Here is a 22713-nt window from a genome sequence, read left to right as displayed (position 1 = left end):
CCTCCTCTTTCCACTGCAAAGAGAGCTAAAAGCATCAGTTGATTATGGAAAAATCTCCTTCAGCAACAAGTTCTGCATTGAATATGGTCTTTAGGTATCTCTAAGGTTCCTTAAAATGTTGCATTAATAAATGTCATCCACTTCAGCTAAACCTTCTAAAGCTTATAAAGGAGCTATTATTGATCACATATTCAATGCTTGGAGGTTATCTTGCACTCTAACCTGTGAAAAGTCCATGGAAATAGCAATAGAGAAGGGAAGAGAAGTCCAGTTTATAAACTGCCTATTCTGTGCTAGGCATTTTACATTTCTCTCATGTAGGTTCTCTCCACAATCTTATGAGGTGGATAAACTTATTCCCATTTTACAGATGAGGAAAATGAGGACCAGAGAGGTTAAATAATTTGCTAATGGTCACACAACTAGTAAATGACAGAAACACGATTCAAAATTAAATTAGATATGTTTGGCTCTAAACTCCATCACCACATATTGCCTACATTTGGCAAAGAAGGGAGCATGAAAGGTGCTCCACTGTCTTGTCAGTCATGATGCCTTCATATGGGAGCTTCTAGGAAGTAGACATGTGTCTGATCCAAGCCTGGTGTCCCAAAACCCAGCATACTCTGAACAACAAAAACTAAAACGGCATAGTCCAGAAGAGATTGAATAAAATGATGGATACTTGTATAGGTACATAGATGGGTATGACAGGGGGAATGGACAGGGGGCCCTCCTTCCCCTTTACCCACTGTACCCACATACCCATTGCCCACAGACGTCAGGCTCACAGACAGATCTGTCATGTGCACTAGTAGCTACAGCAATCATTAGGATATGCCACTGTATTCATCTCCAGGACTTTGAGAACTCAATGAAAATGTGGGAATACAAGCATACTGAAATTCAAGCTGCCCCTCAACCCCAGCTGGACTCCCAGGACTCTCAAGAGAGCCTCTCTGATGAGGAGTATGCCCAGATGCAGCACTTAGCTCGGCTTGCAGAAAACCTCATCAGCAAGTAAGTGGACTGGCCTAGATACAGGGCTGAGAATCCTAAGAAGGCATAGGGAGAAGAAGCCAATTTGTGTCTATTGGCTACTAGGGAGCCTGGCCTCAGAGAGGAATTTAGCTTAGAGCTCTAAAAATTGAGTGGGACCCTCACAATCCAGGCAGAAAATATTCTTTGTGCTCAGCAATAAGCCAGGTTAGACATCTCTCATTAGACCCAGGGATGAATTTGGATCTCTTGATGCTAATCCAAACCCAACAGAACTAAGACTGTTTACCCTTGCCCTTAAATATCAGGAGGGCCTTGGAGTTCCTAGAGTCAGCTGCCCTCTTCTGTTCTAGCCTTCTACCCTCCCCAAGTTCCCAGTATCTAAATTCAGGTGAGACAAGGATGGGTAAAGGTAAATACCTAGAGAAGAGTAGAAACATTTGCTAGCATAGGTGGCTACCTAGAGAAGAGCACAAATAACAGGAGGGAGTCATGAGTCCAAGTCAGGTACCCAGGGCTTTCACTTCTACCCTTACCCAAACCCTCACCAGTGCCCCAGGCCAGAAGTCCTTCAGAAATCCCAACTCATCTATCTGTCCTTGCTTTATTACAGACTTAATGACCTGAGCAAGATCCACCAGCATGTGTCTGTCCTCATGGATTCTGTGAATGCCAGCGCTAACATCCTGAATGATATATTTTACGGCCAAGACAGTGGCAATGAGATGGGTGCAGCTTCCTGTATTCCCATTGAAGTAAGTGGAAAGGAGTGAATTAAGGAAAGGAGTCAAACCAGATAGGAAAGAGGATGAAAGAGAAAGAAGTGGAGCCGGAGGCTGGACGGAGAAACTGGGCAAATATGGCAGGAAACTGATGGAGAGAGTGGATGGGAAGGCAGGCATTCCTTGACTTGTTACAGGTCCAAGGTGGTTGCTGGGGGAAAACCACAGCAGATTTCATCAGCCTGAGAGCTAGCCCTCTTCCCTGATAGCCATCCATCCCACCAGCTTCAAGGGAGAAATGGACAATGAATGAAGAGAAACTTGTACTTGGCCCTTCCTTATCCCAATTAGATCTCTGTATAACCTGATAAGGGGACACCTGTCATTGGAACTAGAACTTCCAGGTGCCTCGGTTTTCCTCTTGAGGGAAAGGTCCATATCAGGCAGGACACTTAATGTTAAATGTGTCACCCCATGGCTTTGTCCACTGCCAGAATTGCTAACTGATGCTTTTAAAAAGTAACTTTAGTGCTAGGCAAAAGATATAATTGTGTCAGGGCCTGATTACAGTTGGAGGAGGCCTACAACTCAAGGCCTGGAGTTGCAAGAAGAGAGATGTTAGGCCCTAATTCCACCTGCCCTGGAATGATGGTTTTGGCCTAGGACAACAAGTAGCCTTAAATTTACCCTCTGGTTTGCATATTTCCTATTTTCCTATACCCACTGCAATCAATCAATGATGCCAAAGCCAAGCCGTGCTCTGCCACTTCACATAGTACTACACAACTACTGTACCGCAGTTGTCAGCTGGCACTGGTTCTGATAGTACAGCTCATGCTGTACTAGTTGTACTATATTTTGAATATTGCTTTTTCACCTATAGCCACATCCTACTAGCCTGCTTCTACCTTCCCACGGAGAAGACAGCTGCATGCTTACTAACCAACAACTCCCCTGTCTTTGTCTTTTTCTCTCCTTTTCCGTTCTTCTCCTCTCAGACTCTAAGCAGAAATGATGCTGTAGATGTTACATTTAGTCTTAAAGGGCTCTACGATGACACCACAGCTTTCCTGGATGAAAAGCTGGTGAGTGCAGGGGGTTGGAGCCTGGGAGGGCAAAGTATTCTATCTGAACATGGTCATGGTCTTGTGCTTGGTCCAAGGGCACTGGAGACCCGTGGGAGCATTTTGGCCAGGTGCTTGCCTGGAAGTCCCTACTGTGTCACCTAGGATTGTTGTTGATTGTATGACTTCATGGGTTATGCTAATCCACAGGGACTACCATACTCTTGAGAGAAAGTCTCAACCTCTCCTTTGGTAAATGTCTTGTGAGTTCAGACCAGGCCAATAAAAAGTAGAGTGTTACTGTACTTGATACATCTCCAGTAGAAAAAGGTGAGCTCTTTTGAGCTGCTTTGTACCTCCCAAGTTTCTACATGCCTCTTTCACCCTATGAGAAGGTGGTGTGGAATAGTGGAAAAATTGGGAGATTCCTGGGTTCAAATCTCAAATCTGCCACTTACTAGCTATTAATATATTAGTTTCCTAAGGCTGCCATAACAAAGTATCAAGAACTAGGTGTCCTCAAACAACAGAAATGTATTGTCTCGCAATTCTGGAAGCTGGAAGTCCAAAATCCAGGTGTCAGCAGGGCCATCCTCTCTCTAAAACCTGTAAGGGGTCCTTCTTTGCCTCTTTCTAGCTTCCAGTAGTTTTCTGGCAAGCTTTGATGTTCCTTGGATTGTAGATGCATCACTTCAATCCTCTATCTTCACATGATGTTCTCTCTGTGTTTCTCTGTCTTCACAAGGCCATCTTCTTATAAGAACACCAGTCACATTGGATTGGGGCCTACCCTATCCAATATGACCTCAACAACTAATTGCATCTGCAATGACCCTATTTCCGAATAAGGTCACATTCTGATGTACTCGGGGTTAGGTCTTCAACGTATCATTCCTGGGGGGACACAATTCAACCCATAACACTAGCTGTGCGACTTCACCTGTCTGGGTCTTGGTTTCCATATCTACAAGATAGGAATTATAATCCCTACCTCTCCAGGGTGTTGTGTATTAAGTACCTATCAGTGCCTAGCACATACTAGCAGCTTCATAGATAGTACATTTTATTAGTGCTAGGGAGAACAGACTGAGGCTCCATTTTTGGGCTACAAGGCTAGTTGCATGTTTCTGAGAATGCAAAACCCATAGGCATACTTGATGAGTGTGCTCTGATGAGGTGACTAATTATGATCATCCACTTTAGGGTTGGCTGGTAAGGCCCTGAGGCAGGTGCTGTGCTTGCCTCTCATCTAATTAAGGTTTATTTGAAGAGGGGCTTCAGAGTTGATATTGCAGAAGTGCATCTATTTCCTCTTTTCATTTGCTCATCTAATTGGCACACTGCACAGGAGGCAGAGTGGCTAAGGCAATCAGGTCAGGCTGTCCCAACATCTGAGCCCCAAGCTAGTCTTTGAGCCTCAGACAACATCAACAGAAGTACCTTCTATATATAGGCAGAGCTCAATAGCCTTGCCCGTTTGGGCAGCAGGAAATAGGTGCATTTGGTCTCTTGTCGCCACTTTCCCGAGGCTCATGACCTGAAAATTGGTTCACACCAACCAACAAGCCAACTTGAGCACATACCACACTTGAGAAGTCTCCCACCTCATAGGGCCCAGTGAGGACTTCAACACACATACACATCCACACATCCAAATGTGGCCAAGAAGCAGGCAGCAGCTAAGAATGACCATGTATCTCCAGAAAGGCTGTCCTAGAGGTGAGATGGAGATACAGCTTGTTTCATTTGGGTGTTATTCCTCCCCTTGAAGAAGGAGGGCAGTAAGGAGCTCTGAGTTAGCAAAGGGAAGTAAATTGATGACGAAGTGAATCCCTCCCAGTAACTCCCACTTCCCTTACTTGGCACACACATGTCCCGTGCATCTAGGGCAGTTTGTATTGTCTTAAGTTACTAGTTGAAAAGCAAAAAACATTATTTGTCGGCACTGACTTGCTCCTCCCTCAGTATCCCATTGTGACTGACCATAACTTCCTACCCTGTACTCCTCTCATTCACATGCCACCCATTTGTGACAGCCAGCAAGGCTCGACCTATGGCTGGAGCAGCAAGTGGCCTGTGCACAGCAAGAAGCCACATAAGTGCTAGATTGAAAGTAAAGTGCATGCCAGGGAGTAGAGGTGAGGCCCGGTTAGGTGGGCTGTAAGCATGTGAGGGCTGAAGATATCTGTGCCCATCTGTTCTCCCAGCTCACTACTTACTGGAATGTGAACTATCTCACCTGTGTTGATGTTCTAGAACTTGATTCTTCTGAGTCGAAGATGGTCCCAAAAGAATCCATTTTAAGTCTTCCATGGACTGTACAAAGGTCATCTTGTGGGCGCTGGGGGTTACTAGGGAGCACTTAAATTTGCTTCCTGAACCTGTGGGACAAGCCATCTAGAACTCATTTCTTAATTAGTCATAGTGATAGCTGGGGGCTAAAGCACGGCCTGGGGAGACAGACCCTCTTTTCCAGGAGGAGAAAGTTGAGCCAGCCTCTCTCTAGCTCTCTCCTTGCTTCACAAAACAACTTTTAAATTACAGTAAGCATGTAATAAAGATTCCCTCAGCATCTGGCCTCCCCACATGTCTTTGATAAGACAGTGTTGTATAGAGGGTAGGCCATATAGTTAAACAGACCTGGGTTCTGTCTAGCTGTGTGATCTTGAGCACTAAACTTCTTGGAGTCTGTTTTCTCACCCATGGAATGAAAACAATAGTACCTTGTAAGGTATTGTAAGGTTACCAGGAAGATGGGACAAAATTATGTATGTACAGTGCTTGGCATACAGTATGTGCTCAAAACTAGGTAGCTTTTACTTAGGGGAGCACTGAGATGTCTCCAGGGACTGGAGGTCAACAGTAGGACCCTTGTCCTTGACCCTAAGCTGTAGGGGTGAAGCTCAGTGTTAATTGATACTAATCAAAAGACCTCTCTGCTTGCAAAACTGTAAGCATGCCCAGCCCCAAGGAGAGCCCCACCATTTGGTTGTTTTCTGGATATTCCTTTTGAGAAAGAAAACAGCTGGCTATGGGCCAAAGGAATACAAGTTGGCACCTTGTGGTCTCTTGGTCACTAGCAGGGACTGGGAGTGGGGGAGAGTGTAAGAGTCTACAAAAGTGCTAGGCATTGGACACTCACTCTTTTTACTGTCTGTACCAGCTGAGAAGTGCTGAGGATGAGACCTCACTACAAAGCACCCTGGAAGCTATGAATAAGGAGTTCAAAAAGCTATCTGAGATTGACTGGATGAATCTGATCTTTGTTCCAGAGGTGCGTAATCTTGGGAATTGGGAAATAAAGGGAAAGAGGGATTCTTCCTTAGTGCCTTCCCTTCCAGTGTGGGCCAGGACACGGTGACTGTAGTACAGGGAGTCCAGTGCTGGCTTTCAACTGAAGGTTACTGGAGCTTCCTCCCTGCCCACCTCACCCCACTCTTTTCATCATAAATAGATAGGGTAAGGCAGAAAACATGTAGAAAAATTAGGCGACTGTGGAAAAATAACCAGAAAGAAGGCTCATTCTGTAACAAGAGATGATCAAGAAAGAATAAGCAAGATAGGTTTTTTTTTGTGTTGTTTTCCTGGCTGCAAATTCGCCCTCCCTGCTCAGCACCTGCTGCCAGGACTGAACTTCATCTGGTTCATACCAGTATGGCCATGCCAGTTTACAGCCAATACCTGTTCAAAATGGTTGGTGCCCAGGCCATACTGGTGGTTACATCTTCCAAATATTACCTCTCCCTGCTGCTTTCCGTCCCTCCCACTCTGGGTTTTCTGACAACAAAATTAATCTCAAAATTGTGTTTTACTGAGACCAGTAGTAAAACAAGCACACTTTAGCAGGCCCGAGCTGGAATTACAGAGCCTGCATGAACTGCACAGCAGAGAGGCCAAGTTCAGAATGAAGAGTTATGTTTAGAGAACCCTCTTTGCATTCCAGACAGGGAAGCAGCTGGCCTGGCAGGCAAGGGTCTTCCCTATAAGAAGGTATTTGGCCAAGGCGCAAGTAAGGGCTCACCAAACTATATGTCTGAAGGAAGAGGTGTTTTTTCCTAATTCATGCAGAGATTCCATGTGAGCTAGCAGTGGTGCTAGCAATCTCATCCTCCTAATCCCTAGCCACATGAGCTCAGGTGAAATATTTAACCGCTCCAAGCTTCTGCTTCCTCATCTCTGATACAGGGATGTTAATAACCACTTTGCAAGGTTGCTTTGAGAGTTGTATGAGAGCATTTATGAATGCTAGCAAAGCACCTGGCATCAAGTAGCCTCTTGGTAAGGATCAATTGCTTTCCTAGGGCATGCGACCAGTGATGGGGGTGTTTCTCATACCTGGATAGAGAGCAGATCTCCCTGTTCTCTGCAGCCATTCTTGTTTACCACTTTTCCAGGACCCCAGCAATTATCTTCGAATATTAGGCAACTAACATTTTGACCTTCCTCTTGTGGTTTCTCAGGAAAAATCTTCGGCCACTGACAGTAGAAGCCTCAGGCTGAAAATTAAGTTCCCCAAATTGGGAAAGAAAAAGCTAGAAGAGGAACTCAAGCCTAAATCAGGCCAGAGTGTCCAGAGTTTTATTGGTAAGTCTCCCCCACAGGCAGAGGGGTCATGAAGACTTCCCCTAACAGCCTGGCTACCTCCCAGGGACCTAAAGCCCCCATTAGAAATGTTTGTGGGAATGGTGATGATGAAGGGGGAGGCCATCTGGGAGTTAGCAGTAAGTGATACCAAGCCATATCTTGGACAAGGTGAGAGAAAGTGATATGGACACTGGTAAGGGGAGAACCTGTGTGGTCTCCATGACATATACAGAAAACAAAAATGCAAATAGGTGGTGATTTTTCTGCCTGATTCACTCCTAAGGGTCAGGAACAGGTTCTGTGGCCTATCTAAACACTTTCGTTCCTGTTATAGTAAGTGGTAGAAAAGCAACATATCTGTATATTTTATTGTTTGAATTTTGGTTCCATTTCTTCTTTCTTCAGAATTGGCTTTAAGCACTATTGACATATCATTAGGATTCAAAAGAAGGTTCTCTTAGAGTTTTCAGTTGTGCCAATTCTGATGTCCATGGTGGTCCCTCCTAAATTTTGGTCCTATACAACCTGGAAGCTTGAGAGATGTAGTAATAGTAGACATGGAAAAAAAAGGAACAGGCTCACGCCTGTAATCCCAACATTTTGGAAGGCCGAGGCAGGCAGACCATTTGAGCCCAGGAGTTCAAGACCAGCCTGGGCAACATGATGGGACCCCGTCTCTACAAAAAATAAAAAATTAATAGGGCATGGTGGTGTGCGTTTGTAGTCCTAGCTACTTGGGAGGCTGAGGTGGGAGGATTGCTTGAGCCTGGGAGGCTGAGGCTGCAGAGAGCTGTCATCGTGCCACTGCTCTTCAGCTTGGGCAACAGAGTGAGACCTCATCTCGAAAGGAGGGAGGGAGGGAGGGAGGGAGGAAGGAAGGAAGGAAGGAGAAAAAGAGAGGAAGAATAAAGGAAGGAAGGAGAAAGAAAGGGAGCAAAAGGAAAGAAAGAAAAAAGAAAAGAAAAAAAAGAAAGGGACAGAGGGTAGCAGTTTGTTTTCAAGGAACTAAGAGTTTGCACAAATGCCGAGAGAGAATCTCTTGGATCGAGCTGTATTTTCTCAGGTATGGTCCAACTGGTTTGATTCCTTAAGAGTCTGTCAATTGGGAGACAATGGTGTTTGCAAATATTTCTAAAGACTCTGCGGAGTCAATATCAGTTCCATAAATTATCAGGTTCTGAAAATTCATCCCATTTGTCTTTAGCTCACATGGTTTCAGCTGGTTTTCCCTGATGATTCAGAGATAGTACAATAGGAACAAACCAGTCTATCTTCTAACAGACTTTTTGCTCTCTTTTGGGTCCACATACTTGGGCATCTGGCATTGTGCTAACCTCATTATTTCTATACCATTTTTTTCCTCTGAAGGCAGTTTATGGCACCGCAGACATCGTGAAGATAAAGCAGAGGGTGATGATCCTCTAACACCATCAAGATCTCAACTGTAGCCCTTGAAAGCTGGAAGAACTCACAACATTGAGAATTCTACTAAAAAACTCTCAAAACCTCAATACAGGCTAGACTAAATCATTTCAGAACAAACATGAGCACCACCAAGAAAGACCCTCCAATTCTTTTCACTAATGCATTTTCCTGGACTTAATCTGGTCTCCTTAGAGGGTTACATTTCCTCATTGGCCAAAAGTTCTTGTTCTGAGTTGTCTTGTTCAGTTCTCCTTCTCTTTCTGCATCTTGAGCAACTACAGTATTTATTGGGATAAGCTCTTTATGAATGGCCGGGTATCTATAAAGGATTCAAGGGAGTTCACCTCTTCAGGGAGTTTTGGAATGGTTTTCTCTGACCAGCAGAGAAACTATCAATGCTAAGGAATGAATGAAAGACACACAGACTCCCAGGGAGATGAAGAGAAGGGGGCAGGCAGGACAGCCAGACTTGGTTGTGTGTCTCTCGGAATCCCTGCCAACTGCAACTTGCACCTTCAGGAGATCTCTTCTAGTTGGCTCATTAAAATGAGAACTAGAGCCTGGGGGCTTGTCCACTTTCCTGTTAAGATGATCATATGAAATCTCTTCTTGTAGATATGGTAATCTCTCTCTCTCTCTCTCGCTCTCTCGCTCTCTCTCTGCAAACCCTTTGCGTTTTTCCATGTGTGCTTGTATGTCTGCATATGTCCAGGTGGTGCTCTGGTGGGCTCATTGGTTGGAACTCACCCCTCATGGCAACCATACAGGCTCCCCTCCTGCTGCCTTGATCCTAGCCTGCATGCCTCCACGGAGTGTTTGCCTGCATTCTTGCTGGATTTTTTAACTTAACTAAATGTTTTGCCGCTGTGCTGCAGTATAGATTATGTATAGAGACATAAAGATGTATATATATATATATACACATATGCATATATATTTTTAAGAACTGAAAATACAACTCGACCTCTAAGTGACCCTATAATTTATTGTGCTAATCCAGGAATCCCTTCCCACTCCCCCTTACTCTACATAACAATAACACATTCACCTCTACCAACTGCCCTATTTCTTGGTGGAGCTTCTAAATCTTTTGGTGCATTTTCAGTGTCTTAGAGGTGGCTGGGATCTATGGCCCAGCTGATTCTGACGCCCCCTTAAAATTCTGAGCCAGGCCATGGAAAGGGGAACAAAAACACCAATGCCCTAAAGAAGGGGTTTAAGCTGGCATGCTGCCTTTTTTTGCTCTATTTGTCCTAGACTCTCCATCAGCAACTGTGCCCTTCCCCAATAAAAAGACTATATGGAGCAATCAGGCCTTGAGCTCTGTGACTTAGATGCCTGAACTAGGGACTGCCTGACAAGTCACAGCCTAGGCCCTTCCCCACAAGCTCCATCTTGGCCTGATCTTCTGGACAGGATGTTGGGTCAGTCCTCAAGTCACCTTCAAATCTCCCATCTTGCCCTTTTCCCTTGAGTACAGAGGGGCATTGAAGTGATCAGAAAAAACATGGGCCTGGAGAAATGAAGGCTAGAAGCCTCTGCTTTCCTGTGGTTCTTCTTGCAAATTTCTCATGAAAACAAACTATTCCTAAATCGCTTCAAATCCTAATTCACATTTTTCAAAAATGCCTTCTCCCAGTCAGGCAAATCTAATCAAACCCCAATGCCCAGAGAGGTTCTCTCTGGTCAGCCTTGCATCTTCACCCCACCCTTGACTCATACCTTTAGTTAAGTGTCCCTTCCCACTTATCAAGAGAAAACTGGCCTCTCCCTACTTCTCAGACAAACTCAGCGTGCTCAATTACCTGATTCAGTCCAACGGCTGGTTCATTGAGGTGCACAATCCAGATTCCAAGCACTGGTTCTCAACTCTGGAACTCCACCAGCCTAACCCACTTAAACCAGCCACCTGTGCTCCACCTCCGCAGGGGTGAGGAGAAAAATATTAACAAGGGGATAGTCCCCAAATGTCTGATTGCTGTGCCAAACTAAGTCCTAGCTCTACAACTAGAGAAGAAAGTCAATGGAAAAAGATGACAGAAAACATTTAAAACTTATTTAAGCATCAGAATGTGTTAGCTTATTGTACATATTTGAGTAGTGAGTGTGCTGTTGTTGTGTCTTTGACTTTCTCTGTTATTAGTCTTTCTTCCCAGGAGGAGGTATTAGATGAAATCAGCAAGCTCACTATTGCAGCCCGACTTGGCTCCTCTATGGCTGCATGCATTGACATCTGCACACACACTCACAGAGTGGGAACCAAGTCGCATTTTCTTCAGAAGAGCTTTTTTCCGAAGGGGAAAATGTCCAAATGAGCAAATTTAGGACAACAGAAGGAAGTCCTGGGAGAAGGTAGCTTTATCTTGGCGGTGACTAAGCAGGGCTGTGTCTTGTAATTATTTTTATCACTGATGATAGTAAACTGTAATAAGACTCCATCTCTTGTGCTTACTTTGCTGCAATAATTAGGTCTTTGTGCACAGTGATGCTGCTGTTGCTCTGTTGTGCCATGTGGATTCCCTTTCACCTACCCTGTCCTCCCACTCTGAGTCAGAATGATATTGAATGAAACCACTAGTATTTGGGGCTAGAGTCGGCTCATGGAGCACAGTTGATAGATGACAAGGCCCAGGAGCAGGTGTGGCTTGCTCAATCCCTCAGTTACCTCCTAAATTGCTAAGTTACCAGTAGTTTCCCAAAAAGGAAGATAGCTTGCCAAGCACCTGTTCTTGCATATGCTCACTTGGAAACAAAGCAAGAAGTGATGCCTCAAGGGAGCTGTCTTAGCCCTGGGAGTGTCAGCCCCTTTAAGGACTTTGTTAACCACTTGCAGTAATTAATACAATTGCTTGGGTGGTGGGACCAAACACCAAATATCCATCTCAATTATGTTCAGACATCATTAAGACCCAAAGCTCTAGAGTTTGGTTGTATCTTTGGTAGCACTTTCTGACGAATTGGTTGGGTAGGCAATTCCTGGCAAGAATAGTGGAGAAGAAAAAACCGATACATTTGAACTGCCACCAACTGCTTCTGGTGTCAATACTATAGGAGGTAAACAGTTATGGGTCCCCTTCTCCAGAAAGGCCCTGTGCTGTGTCCATAAGGGCAGGGTAAGAAAAAGAAAGAGATTTTTTACCTTAATAAAACTGGGCCAGAAGAAACAGTCAGGGTCAACATCATCTTCCCTCAGGGGACAAATGGAAGAATTTTTCTTTCACGAGAGGTGGAAAATAATACCAAAGCAACCAAACCCATTAGCACCATTCCATCCTATATGAGACCTTGCTTGGCTATATGGTTTATGGAATTGCATTTGTCTATTTGTCAGTGAATCTGTAATCCATTGTTGTTTTCTGCTCTGTGTTTTTTATTTCCTCAGAGGCCCCTGCAAATAAGCAGCAGGGCCAGGGGCTGGTTGGGGGAGGAAGCTGGGGTATTTACATGGTAACAGGAAAAAGCAGGAAAAAAAGGTCCACAAAGTGTGCCTATTCCTTTCCCCCCACCAAATGGAACACCAGTCCTCAATGTTAATAAAGTATTGCTTCTTGAAATATTTTAATAAATGTATAAACATAATCAATACCAGTTCCTCATCATTTACCTCAGCATAAGGGGAGTTGAATGGTGGTAGAAATGGGGGGCAGGTGGGCTTGGGTGGTCATCCAAGCTCTAAGCAAGCCATATACAGGTCACGATGGCAGGTGAGGGAGGACAGCAGCAGCGCAAACCAAGAATCTCCATCAGGGATATCATGATACTAAAGGGGTTGCCATGAAGAACTCTAAAACCTAGCTGCGACTCTGGATGATCCTGTGGGGAAGTACATGCCACTGTAATTGTTCCAGGAGCTAATTCTCTGCAGGATACAAATCTCAGTGGAATGCATTAGTTACTGGGGAGGCAAAGTGGGAAAGAGTGTAGCCCAGACTGTTAAATAAATGCATAAGGCACCTTGAAATCTGACAACACAATCTATTCCCCTCAATGCATACATCACATACTCCTCTCCTCTCTAGAGGGGTTTGAGGTGGGAAGGCATATTCTGTTCAAATGCAAAATCAGTTCGGCTGAGCATTCAATATAGTTTAATTTCTGTCACACTAATAGTGACCCCAGGGGAGCCAGTTCTTAGTCATGTTTAATAGGTAGGGAACTGAGGCTATACTAAGCCAGGATTCCACAACATGCTACACCAGAGTGAGAGCTTGAGTCTTCTAAATCCTTGATTTTCCAAACTGAAAAGTGTCTTATTTAGAGACAAAACATTTGTGACCTTCGGGACCACATTTCAGTCTACCCCCATAAAAACTACATTCTTAGGCTTTATGAGGGGAAACAGCCCTGTTGTTGAGGTGCTACCATCAGGGTGGGCCCTGTAATCCATATTAAGAAGTCTGTACTGCACCCTGTAAGCTAGTGCAGCACCATCAGAATTGAATTTTAAGTCTATTTTTCTTTTTTTTTTCCTTTTTATTTTTTATTATTATACTTTAGGTTTTAGGGTACATGTGCACAATGTGCAGGTTAGTTACATATGTATACATGTGCCTTAAGTCTATTTTTCAAATGATCATACAATTGCCCTTTACTTTTGGTGTAGAGTTCCATGAATTTTAACACATGTAGACATTCATGCAACCACCACCACTATCAGGATACAGAACAGTTTCCACTGCCCCAGAAATCTCCTTTATATTATTTCTTTATAATCACACCTTAACCCTATTTCTAACCACTGATCTATTTTACATCACTATGGTTTCGGGCTTTCAAGAATGTCATAGAATATGTAACTTTTTGGGACAGACTTCTTTAATTCAGCAAAATGCCTTTCATATTCTTTCAAGATGTCATGTGAATCAACAGTTTGTTCCTTTTAATTGCTGAATAGAATTCAATTACATGGATCCACCAGTTTATCCATTCATCCACTGGAGGTCCTTTGGGTGGTTTCCAGTTTCTTTGACCCATGGATTAAAGGTATGTTATTTCCAAGTGTTTGAAGATTTTACTATTGTTTATCTGTTATTCATTTCTAGTTTAATTCCACTGTGGCCAAAGAACACACTCTGTGATTTCTATTGTTTTTAATTGGTTAAAACTTGTTTTATGGCCTAGAATATGGTCTATTTGGAGAATGTCCCATGTGCACTTGAGAAGAATGTGTATTCTGCCGTTTGTTTGGTGAAGTGTTCTATAAACATCAGTTGGATTCAGTTGGCTAATGGTCTTCATTTCTTCAATATCTTTTCTGATTTTCTGTCTGCTAGCTTCCATCAATTACTGAAACTATAATTATGGATTTGTTCATTTCTTGTTTCAATTCTATCAATTTTTGCTTCTAGTATTTTGAAACTGTTATTAGGACACATTTAGGATTGCTGCCTTCTTGGTGAATTGACACTATCAATATATAACATCACTATTCCTAACACTTTGCAGTGAAGTCAACTTTGTCTGATGTTAATATAGCCACTCCAGCCTTCTTTTGGTTTTCAAATGGCATTTGTTTTCAGCCTTTTACTTTTAACCAACCTATATCATAATATTTGACGTGAGTTTTTGTAGACAGCATGCGGTCATGCTTTTTTAATCCATCCTGACAATACATCTTTTCATTTGCATGTTTAGACCATTTAATGTAATTACTGATAAGACTGGATTGGGGTTTGCCATTTTAAAATTTTCTGTTTGGTCTCTGGTTTTTTTTTCCTTCTCTGTTTCCCTTTTCCTGTTTTTTTTTTTTTTTTAAGATTATTTGAACTTTTGGTATTCCATTTTAATTTACCTATTGTGGCTTTGACATCTCTCTGTGTAATTTTTTTAGTAGTTGCTCCAGGGATAACAAAATATATACTTTTCACGGTCTACTTAGAATCAACATTTTACCACTTCAATTGCAATGTAAAAACCCTACCAGCATATTGAGCCCTTTGTTCTCTCCACTTTATGCTATTACTGTCTTATGTATTACATTTACATACACCGAAAATCCCATCAAAATGTAATTTTTGCTTTCAATCAACAAATATGTTTTACAAAACTTAAGAGTAGTCTATTATATTTAGCCAGATACTTACCAGTTCTGTTGCTCTTCCTTCATTCCAGTTGTTCCAATTTCCCTTCTGGTATTTCTTTTTTTTTTTTAATTTGTATTAATCTATGGGGTGCAAGTGCAATTTTGTTACAAGCATAGATAGTGCAGTGGTCAAGTTGGGGCTTTTAGTGTATCCATCAACCAAATAATGTACATTGTACCCAAGTATTTTTTCATCATCCCACCCTTCCGAGTCTCCACTATCATTCCACTTTCTATGTCCATCATTTCATTTCTATATGAAGAAATTCCTTTAGCAATTATTTTACAGCAGATATGCTTGCTATGAATTTTCTTGGTTTTCCTTCATCTGAAATTGTGTTTTAAGTTTTATCTTCATTCCTGAAAGTTATTTTTTGCTAGATATTGAATTCTGGATTGAACATTCTTTCAACACTTGAAAAATTTTGTTTCTTCCTTCTGGTCTACAGAGTTTCTGATGATAAATCTATAGTCATTCAAATTGTTGTTTCTCTATGCAGTACATAATACGTCATTTCTGTTTTTCTTAGTCTTTTTCAGCAGTTTGACTATGATTTAACTATTTGTGGGTTTAATTTATCCTGTTGAGGTTCACTTGTTTTCTTAAACCTACAGGTTTGTGTCTTTAACCAGACTTGAGAACTTTTCAGCCATTGTTTCTTCAAAGATTTTTTTCTGCACTGTTCTCTTTCTCCTCTGCTCCTAGGGCTCTAATAACATGACTGATAGACCTTTTGTTATTGTCCTACAAGTCCCTAAGGCATTGTTCTTTTTTTTTTTTTTGTCTTTTTTCTGTCACATTGCATAATTTCTATTTATCTACCTTCAACTTTACTCTTTCCTTTGTCCTCTCTCTTGAGTCCACACAGTGAGTTCTTAAATTTCAGCTACTGTATTTTTCAATCCTAAAATGTCCATTTGGCTCTTCTAATTCCTATTTGATGAGACTCTATAGCTTAACATTTATATTTTAACATTTGTTCCAAAAGTGTTTGCAATTGTTCATTTGAGTTTTTATGGTAGCAGACTTAAAGACTTTGTCAGATAATTCCAACACCTATATCTTTTTGTCCTTGCTGTTGTCTTTTGCCATGCAAGTTGAGATGTCAATGGTTCTTCGTATGCCTTGTAATTCTGGAGTATATCCTGGATAGACATTATAAAATTGTAGATCTGGTTTACATTTTATGGAAAATGTATGTTTGCTTTTGCAGTCAATCTGATTAGGTTCAGGCCACAGGTTTCCGCCTGCCTTCTGTGGGCTGAGGGTCCAACCTCAGTTTTCAAAGCCTTTGCAGTGCTATCTGGATATGTCTGCTGTGTGTGTCATGAAACGGTCAGTCTAGAACCTAGATGGGTGTCTGTCAGCTCAGTTCTCAAATTCTTTAGTATGCTAATTAGGATCTGGATCAACACACGTACAGGTTGAGGATACACACCAAAGAGCACATTAAAAAAAACTTTATGGGGTCACTTTCCTGAGCTCCTACTTCTCCACATCCTTCCCAGTACTCCCCAGTTCCTAGTACTTCCCTTTCAGTCCACTAGTCAGAAATTGTTCATGTCTGCAATTGTGCCATGTCTGGAGATAAGCAGTGGGAGAACAGAAAGAGAAAAAAATCAACAGAATGTGGCTTTGCTCTCTTGGGGCCCCATCTCTACCTCAAATAGAGATTATGGGTCCATTCCCTGAGAGTATTGGTTCTCAAAGGCTCCCATTGCTATCATTGTTGCTGATGCTGTATGATTGCCTGAGGGTTGGGGTGTGAAGGAAGAGAGAAATCAAAAGATGGGGATTTCCACCTCCCCAACCCCAAGCTTTAGGAATTCCTTCTCTCACTTCTCAAGCCAGAACTAGAAAGCTTCTTCTGGAGCTTTTTTCTGTACCATAGTGCTCCCTTCAAGGTTTATGACTGGATTAAGTTGCCAGAGAAAAAAATGTGGGAAACTCGCCATGAGTTGCCATGCGTTCTTTCTGGGTTTTATGATCATGTTCAGTGGGAAACAAAGGGTAACAGATGCTTAAATACCTTACCCAGAACTGTAATCCTAAAATTGAATTTTAAATAAATCTTTCTGGTGCTTGTATGGAAGGTGAATTTGAAAGGAACAAGATTGAAGATAGGGACATCAGGTAGGAAACTACCACAGTAATCCAGGCAGTAGAATGAGATCTCAAACCTGGGTAGTGGTAGGAGAGAATATGATGAGAATGCCAATCCAAGAAATATTTGGGAGGTAAAATCAGCAAGACTTAATGATGATACCCTCTTATAAGGCCATAGTTGAAACATGGAAGTCTAAGACATGAGTGGTCAGCCTTTAAGTTAGGAATTGAAGGTAAAAAATCAGTATGATTGAATAAGGGATTATTAGGGAGGGAAAAGAGAGCCCAGATGAACTCCTGAGTGTCTGGTTTGGGTGACTAAGTGGATGGTGATCAAGATACAGAATATAAAAGATAGAATCATGTTAGCAGAAAGAAAAAATTCAGTTTTGGACATGTTCAGTTTGAGGTAACTGTGTGACATTCAGGTAGACATGGCCAACAGAAGATAAATATAAGCCTGAACCTAGGACCACAGGTTTGAGCTGAAGACCAAGCCTCAAAAGTTAATGGCTTGGTGGTACTTGAAACTATGGGAGTAGCTGAGACCACTCAAGGAGATAAATCAGAGAGCCAAAGCTGAAACCAACAGAACACCAACTTTTGAGGGGCAGATGGTACAAAAACAGCCTACAAAGAGGATAGAAAAGGAAGGTCAGAAAGATGAGAGAACTAGAAAAATCTAATGGCCCAGAAACCAAGAGGCTAAAGAGTGCCAAAAGGAATGAAAAGACACCAGTGTCAAAGGTAGCAAAAGGGTTCCAGTAAGATAAAGCTCAAAACTGTCGACTAGATTTGCCAACCAGAAAATCATCAATGTTTCCGCGAAAGGCCCATCAATGAAGTGCTAGGGGACAAAAGCTACATTACAATGGGTTAAAGGACTGAATGGAACATGAGTTAAGTAGAAACAGTGAGTCAGTGTACTTTAAAAAGAAGTTTAGTACAAAGAAGAGATGAACTGGACAGCAGGTGGGAGGTGGATGCAGATAGAGTTTTATTTTGGTCGAGCACAGTGGCTCACACCTGTAATCCCAGCACTTTGGGAGCCTGAGGTGGGTGGATCACCTGAGGTCAGGAGTTCGAGACCAGCCTGGCCAACATGGTGAAACCCCATTTCCACTAAAAATAAAAATAAAAAAATTAGCTGGGTGTGGTGGCATGCACCTGTAATCCCAGCTACTCGGGAGGTTGAGGCAAGAGAATCACTTGAACCTGGGAGGTGGAGGTTGCAGTGAGCTGAGATTGTGCCACTGCACTCCAGCCTGGGCGACAGAGTGGGACTCCATCTCGAAAATAAAGAAAATGGGGGGTTTTGTTTTGTTTTGCTTTTCATTTTGTATGCATGTGGCAAGAGTGTCTTGAGCATGTTTTTAAGCTAGAAATGGAGATTACAAAAGAGGAAGAGGATGAAAGTACAGGAAATGGTGGCAGGGAAAAGCAAGGGAAGGGCTAAGACGACAGAGAAAAATTGAGGGAGAAAAGTCCCAAGTTAGTTGAGTTGCCTTGAACAGTAGGTGGGTCTGTCCAAACTTTAAAACAGAAAATAAAGATACTTGAGATAGGTGAAGAGGTAAATATGTTTGTGGGGAATGAAGTAGGCAATTGAAAGTGATCCAAGACTGATGAATCAATCAAAAAATACTTAGAATATACTTAGGAAAAGAAGTACAAAACTTATATACTGAAAACTACAAAAAACTGTTGAAACGAACTAAACACGACCCAAATAAAAGGAAAGATACCCATGTTCATAGACAGGAAGATTTAAGATGGTTAAGATGAAAATACTCCCCAAATTGACCTATGAGTTAAATGTAAGCCCTATCAAAAATCCCAGTGAACTTCTTTTCAGAAACTGACATGTTGATGCTAAAATTCATATGGAAATGCAAGGGACCCAGAACTGCCAAAATAAACTTGAAAAGGATAAAAAAATTGGAGGACTCATATCTTTTTTTTTAATTTTAAAACTTACTACAAAGCTACAGCAATATAATTTTTGTTTGTCATTGTTTTTAATCTTTAAAAAAATTGCAGTACTGGCATAAGGCTAGATATCACATAGGTAAATGGAATAAAACTGAGAATCCAGAAATAAGCTCTCATATTTAATTTAATTTTCAATAAGGGTATCAAAATAATTATGTGGGGGAAACATAGTTTTTTTCAACAAATAGTGCTGAAACAACCAAATATCCATATGCAAAAGAATGAAGTTGGAACCCTACATACCTTATATAAAAATTAACTTAAAATGAATTTAAAACCTAAACATAAGAGCTAAACCTATACAATTCTTAGACGAAAACAGGGATAAATCTTCAAGACCTTGGATCAGGTGATGGTTTCTTAGCTATGACACCAAAAGTAAAAACATTTAAAAATGGATAAATTGAACTTCATCAAAATTTGAAACTTATATACTTTAAATAACACTATGAAGAAAGTAAAACTTTCAAGACAATTGGTATAATCAAATATTGCCAAATCATATATATGACCCAGAATATATTAAAAAAAAAACTCTTACTACTCAATAATAAAGAGACAAATAACCCAATTAAAAATGTGCAAACAGGAGCTTGAGACCAGCCTGGGCAACACAGCAAGACCTCATCTCTACTAAAAATAACAATTAAAAAAATTAGTTGGGTGTGGTCTCAAGTGACTGTAGTCCCAGCTACTCAGGAGAATGAGGTAAGAAAATCCCTTGAGCCAAGATTGAGCCTGCAGTGAGTCATGTTTGTGCCACTGCACTCCAGCCTGGGCAACAGAGCAAGACTCTGTTTCAAAAAAAAAAAAAATATGGGCAAAGGATCTGAATAGAAATTTCTCTAAAAAGGATACACAAATGGCCAATACGCACATGAGAATATGCTCAACATAATTAGCCATCAGGGAAATGTAAATCAAAATCACAAGATATCACTTTACACCCACTAGGAGAGCTATAGTAAAAATATAATAACAAGTGTTGGAGAGGGTGTGGAGAAACTGGAATCCTCACATACTGTTTATGGGAATGTAAAATGGTACAGCCACTTTGGAAAAGTATGGAGGTTTCTCAAGTTAAACATAGAGTTATTGCATGATCCAGCAATTCTACTCCCAAGTATATACCTGAAAGAAATGAAAACTGAGGCCCACACACTTATATGTGAATGTTTATAGCAGAATTATTCCCAATAGCCAAAAAGTGGAAAGACCCAAATTTCTACCAACTGATGACTGGATAAACACAATGTATATATGTCCATACAATGGTATATTACTCAGCTATAAAAGGAAGTACTGATACATGCTACCACATGGATGAACCTTGAAAACATTATGCTATGTGAAAGAAGCCAGACACAAAGGCCACCTATGGTATGATTCAATTTATATGAAATGTCCAGAATAGGCAAACTGATAGAGACAGAAAGTAAATTGGTGGTTGCCTAGGGCTCATGGGGTGTGGGGAAAGGAGATTGATTGCTAACAGGTTGGAAGTTTAATTTGAGGGGTGATGAAAATGTTCCAAAATTCGATTGTGGTGATGATTACAAACCTTTTTTTTTTTGAGACAGAATCTGGCTCTGTCACCCAGGCTGGAGTACAGTGGCACAATCTCGGCTCACTGCAGCCTCTGCCTCCTGGGTTCAAGCAGCCTCCACCTCCTGGGTTCAAGCGATTCTCCTGCCTCAGCCTCCTGAGTAGCTGGGATTACAGGCATGCACCACCATGCCCGGCTAATTTTTGTATTTTTAGTCAAGATGAGGTTTCATTCACCATGTTGACCAGGCTGGTCTCAAACTCGTGACCTCAAGTGATCTGCCTGCCTCGGCCTCCCAACATGCTGGGATTACAGGCATGAGCCACCATGCCCAACCACAAAACTGAATATACTGAAAACTTGAATTACGCACTTTTTAATTTTTTAAATATTTTTAAATTTTTTGTAGAAACAGGGTCTTACTATGTTGCCCAGGCTGATCTTGAACTCCCGGGTTCAAGCAATCCTCCTACCTCAGTCTCCCAAAGTGTTGAGATTACAGGCATGAGCCACCATGCCCGGCCTGAATTATATACTTTAAGTGGGTGAATTGTATGGTATGTGTAAACCCTGAAGACTCGTCCAAAAAACTCCTAGATCTGATAAATGAATTCAGTAAAGTTTCAGGATACAAAATCAGTGTACACAAATCAACAGCACTGCTATACACCAAAAACAACCACGTTGTGAATCAAATCAAGAACTCAATCCCTTATACAACAGCTGCAAAAAATAAAAATAAAACACTTAGGAATATACTTAACCAGGGAGGTGAAAGATCTCTACAAGGAAAACTACAAAACACTGCTGAAAGAAATCATAGATGACTCAAACAAATGGAAACACATCCCATGCTCACAGATGGGTAAAATCAATATTGTAAAAATAACCATACTGCCAAAAGCAACCTATAGATTCAATGCAATTCCCATCAAAATACCACCATCATTCCTCACAGGACTAGAAAACACAATCCTAAAATTCATATGGAACCAAAAAAGAGCCCGCATAGCCAAAGCAAGACTAAGCAAAAAGAACAAATCTGGAGGCATCACATTACTTGACTTCAAACCATACTATAAGGTTATAGTTACCAAAACAGGATGGTACTGGTATAAAAATAGGCACATAGACCAATGGAACAGAATAGAGAACCCAGAAATAAAGCCAAATATATACAGCCAACTGATCTTCAACAAAGCAAACAAAAACAAAGTGGAAAAAGAAACCCCTATTCAACAAATGGTGTTGGGATAATTGGCAAGCCACATGTAGAAGAATAAAACTAGATCCTCATATCTCACCTTATACAAAAATCAACTCACGATGGATCAGAGACTTACATCTAAGACCTGAAACCATAAAAATTCTAGAAGTTAACATCGGAAAAACTCTTCTATACATTGCTTAGGCAAATAATTCATGACCAAGAACCAAAAAGCAAATGCAACAAAAAATAAATAAATGGGACCTAATTAAACTAAAAAGCTACTGCACAGCAAAAGAAATAATCAGCAGAGTAAACAGACAACCCATAGAGTGGGAAAAAATATTCACAAACTACACATCCGACAAAGGACTAATATCCAGAATCTACAGGGAACTCACATCAGCAAGAAAAAAAAATCCCATCAAAAAGTAGGCAAAGGACACGAATAGACAATTCTCAAAAGAAGATATACAAATGGCTAACAAATATATGGAAAAATGTTCAACATTGCTAATTATCAGGGAAATACACATAAAATCACAATGAGATACCACCTTAATCCAAAAAAGTCAAAAAATAATAGATGCTGGTGTGGATGTGGTGAAAAAAGAACACCTTTACACTGCTGGTGGGAATGTAAACTAGTACAACCACTATGGAAAACAGTGTGGAGATTCCTTAAAGAACTAAAAGTAGAACTAACATGTAATTCAGTAATCCCACTACTGGGTATGCACGCAAAGGAAAAGAAGTCATTATATGAAAAAGACACTTGCACATGCATGTTTATAGCAGCATAATTCACAATTGCAAAAATATGGAACCAACCTAAATGCCCATCAACCAATGAGTAGACAAGGAAAATGTGGTATATATACACCACGGACTACTAAGCCATAAAAGGGAAAAAAATAATGGCATTTACAGTAACTTGGATGGAGTTGGAGAAAAATGGAGACCATTTTTCTAAGTGAAGTAACTC

At 41.2% G+C, this 22713-nt stretch overlaps 1 protein-coding gene across 1 annotated transcript in view; it reads left to right on the top strand.

Annotated features, from left to right (window-relative positions):
* The window catches only part of DGKK (diacylglycerol kinase kappa), a 101717-nt gene extending 92900 nt beyond the window's left edge, over positions 1-8817 (top strand). The window contains exons 23-28 of the mRNA XM_054473013.2: positions 860-1020; positions 1613-1754; positions 2720-2806; positions 5949-6059; positions 7246-7373; positions 8742-8817. Coding sequence (XP_054328988.1) covers positions 860-1020; positions 1613-1754; positions 2720-2806; positions 5949-6059; positions 7246-7373; positions 8742-8817 — 705 coding nt within the window. The remainder of the gene's footprint in view (positions 1-859; positions 1021-1612; positions 1755-2719; positions 2807-5948; positions 6060-7245; positions 7374-8741) is intronic.
* Positions 8818-22713: the final 13896 nt, after the last annotated feature.

This window comes from Pongo pygmaeus, chromosome X (assembly GCF_028885625.2).
Source record: "Pongo pygmaeus isolate AG05252 chromosome X, NHGRI_mPonPyg2-v2.0_pri, whole genome shotgun sequence".
Lineage (NCBI taxonomy): Eukaryota > Metazoa > Chordata > Mammalia > Primates > Hominidae > Pongo > Pongo pygmaeus.
This window is presented reverse-complemented; position numbering and strand designations above follow the sequence as displayed.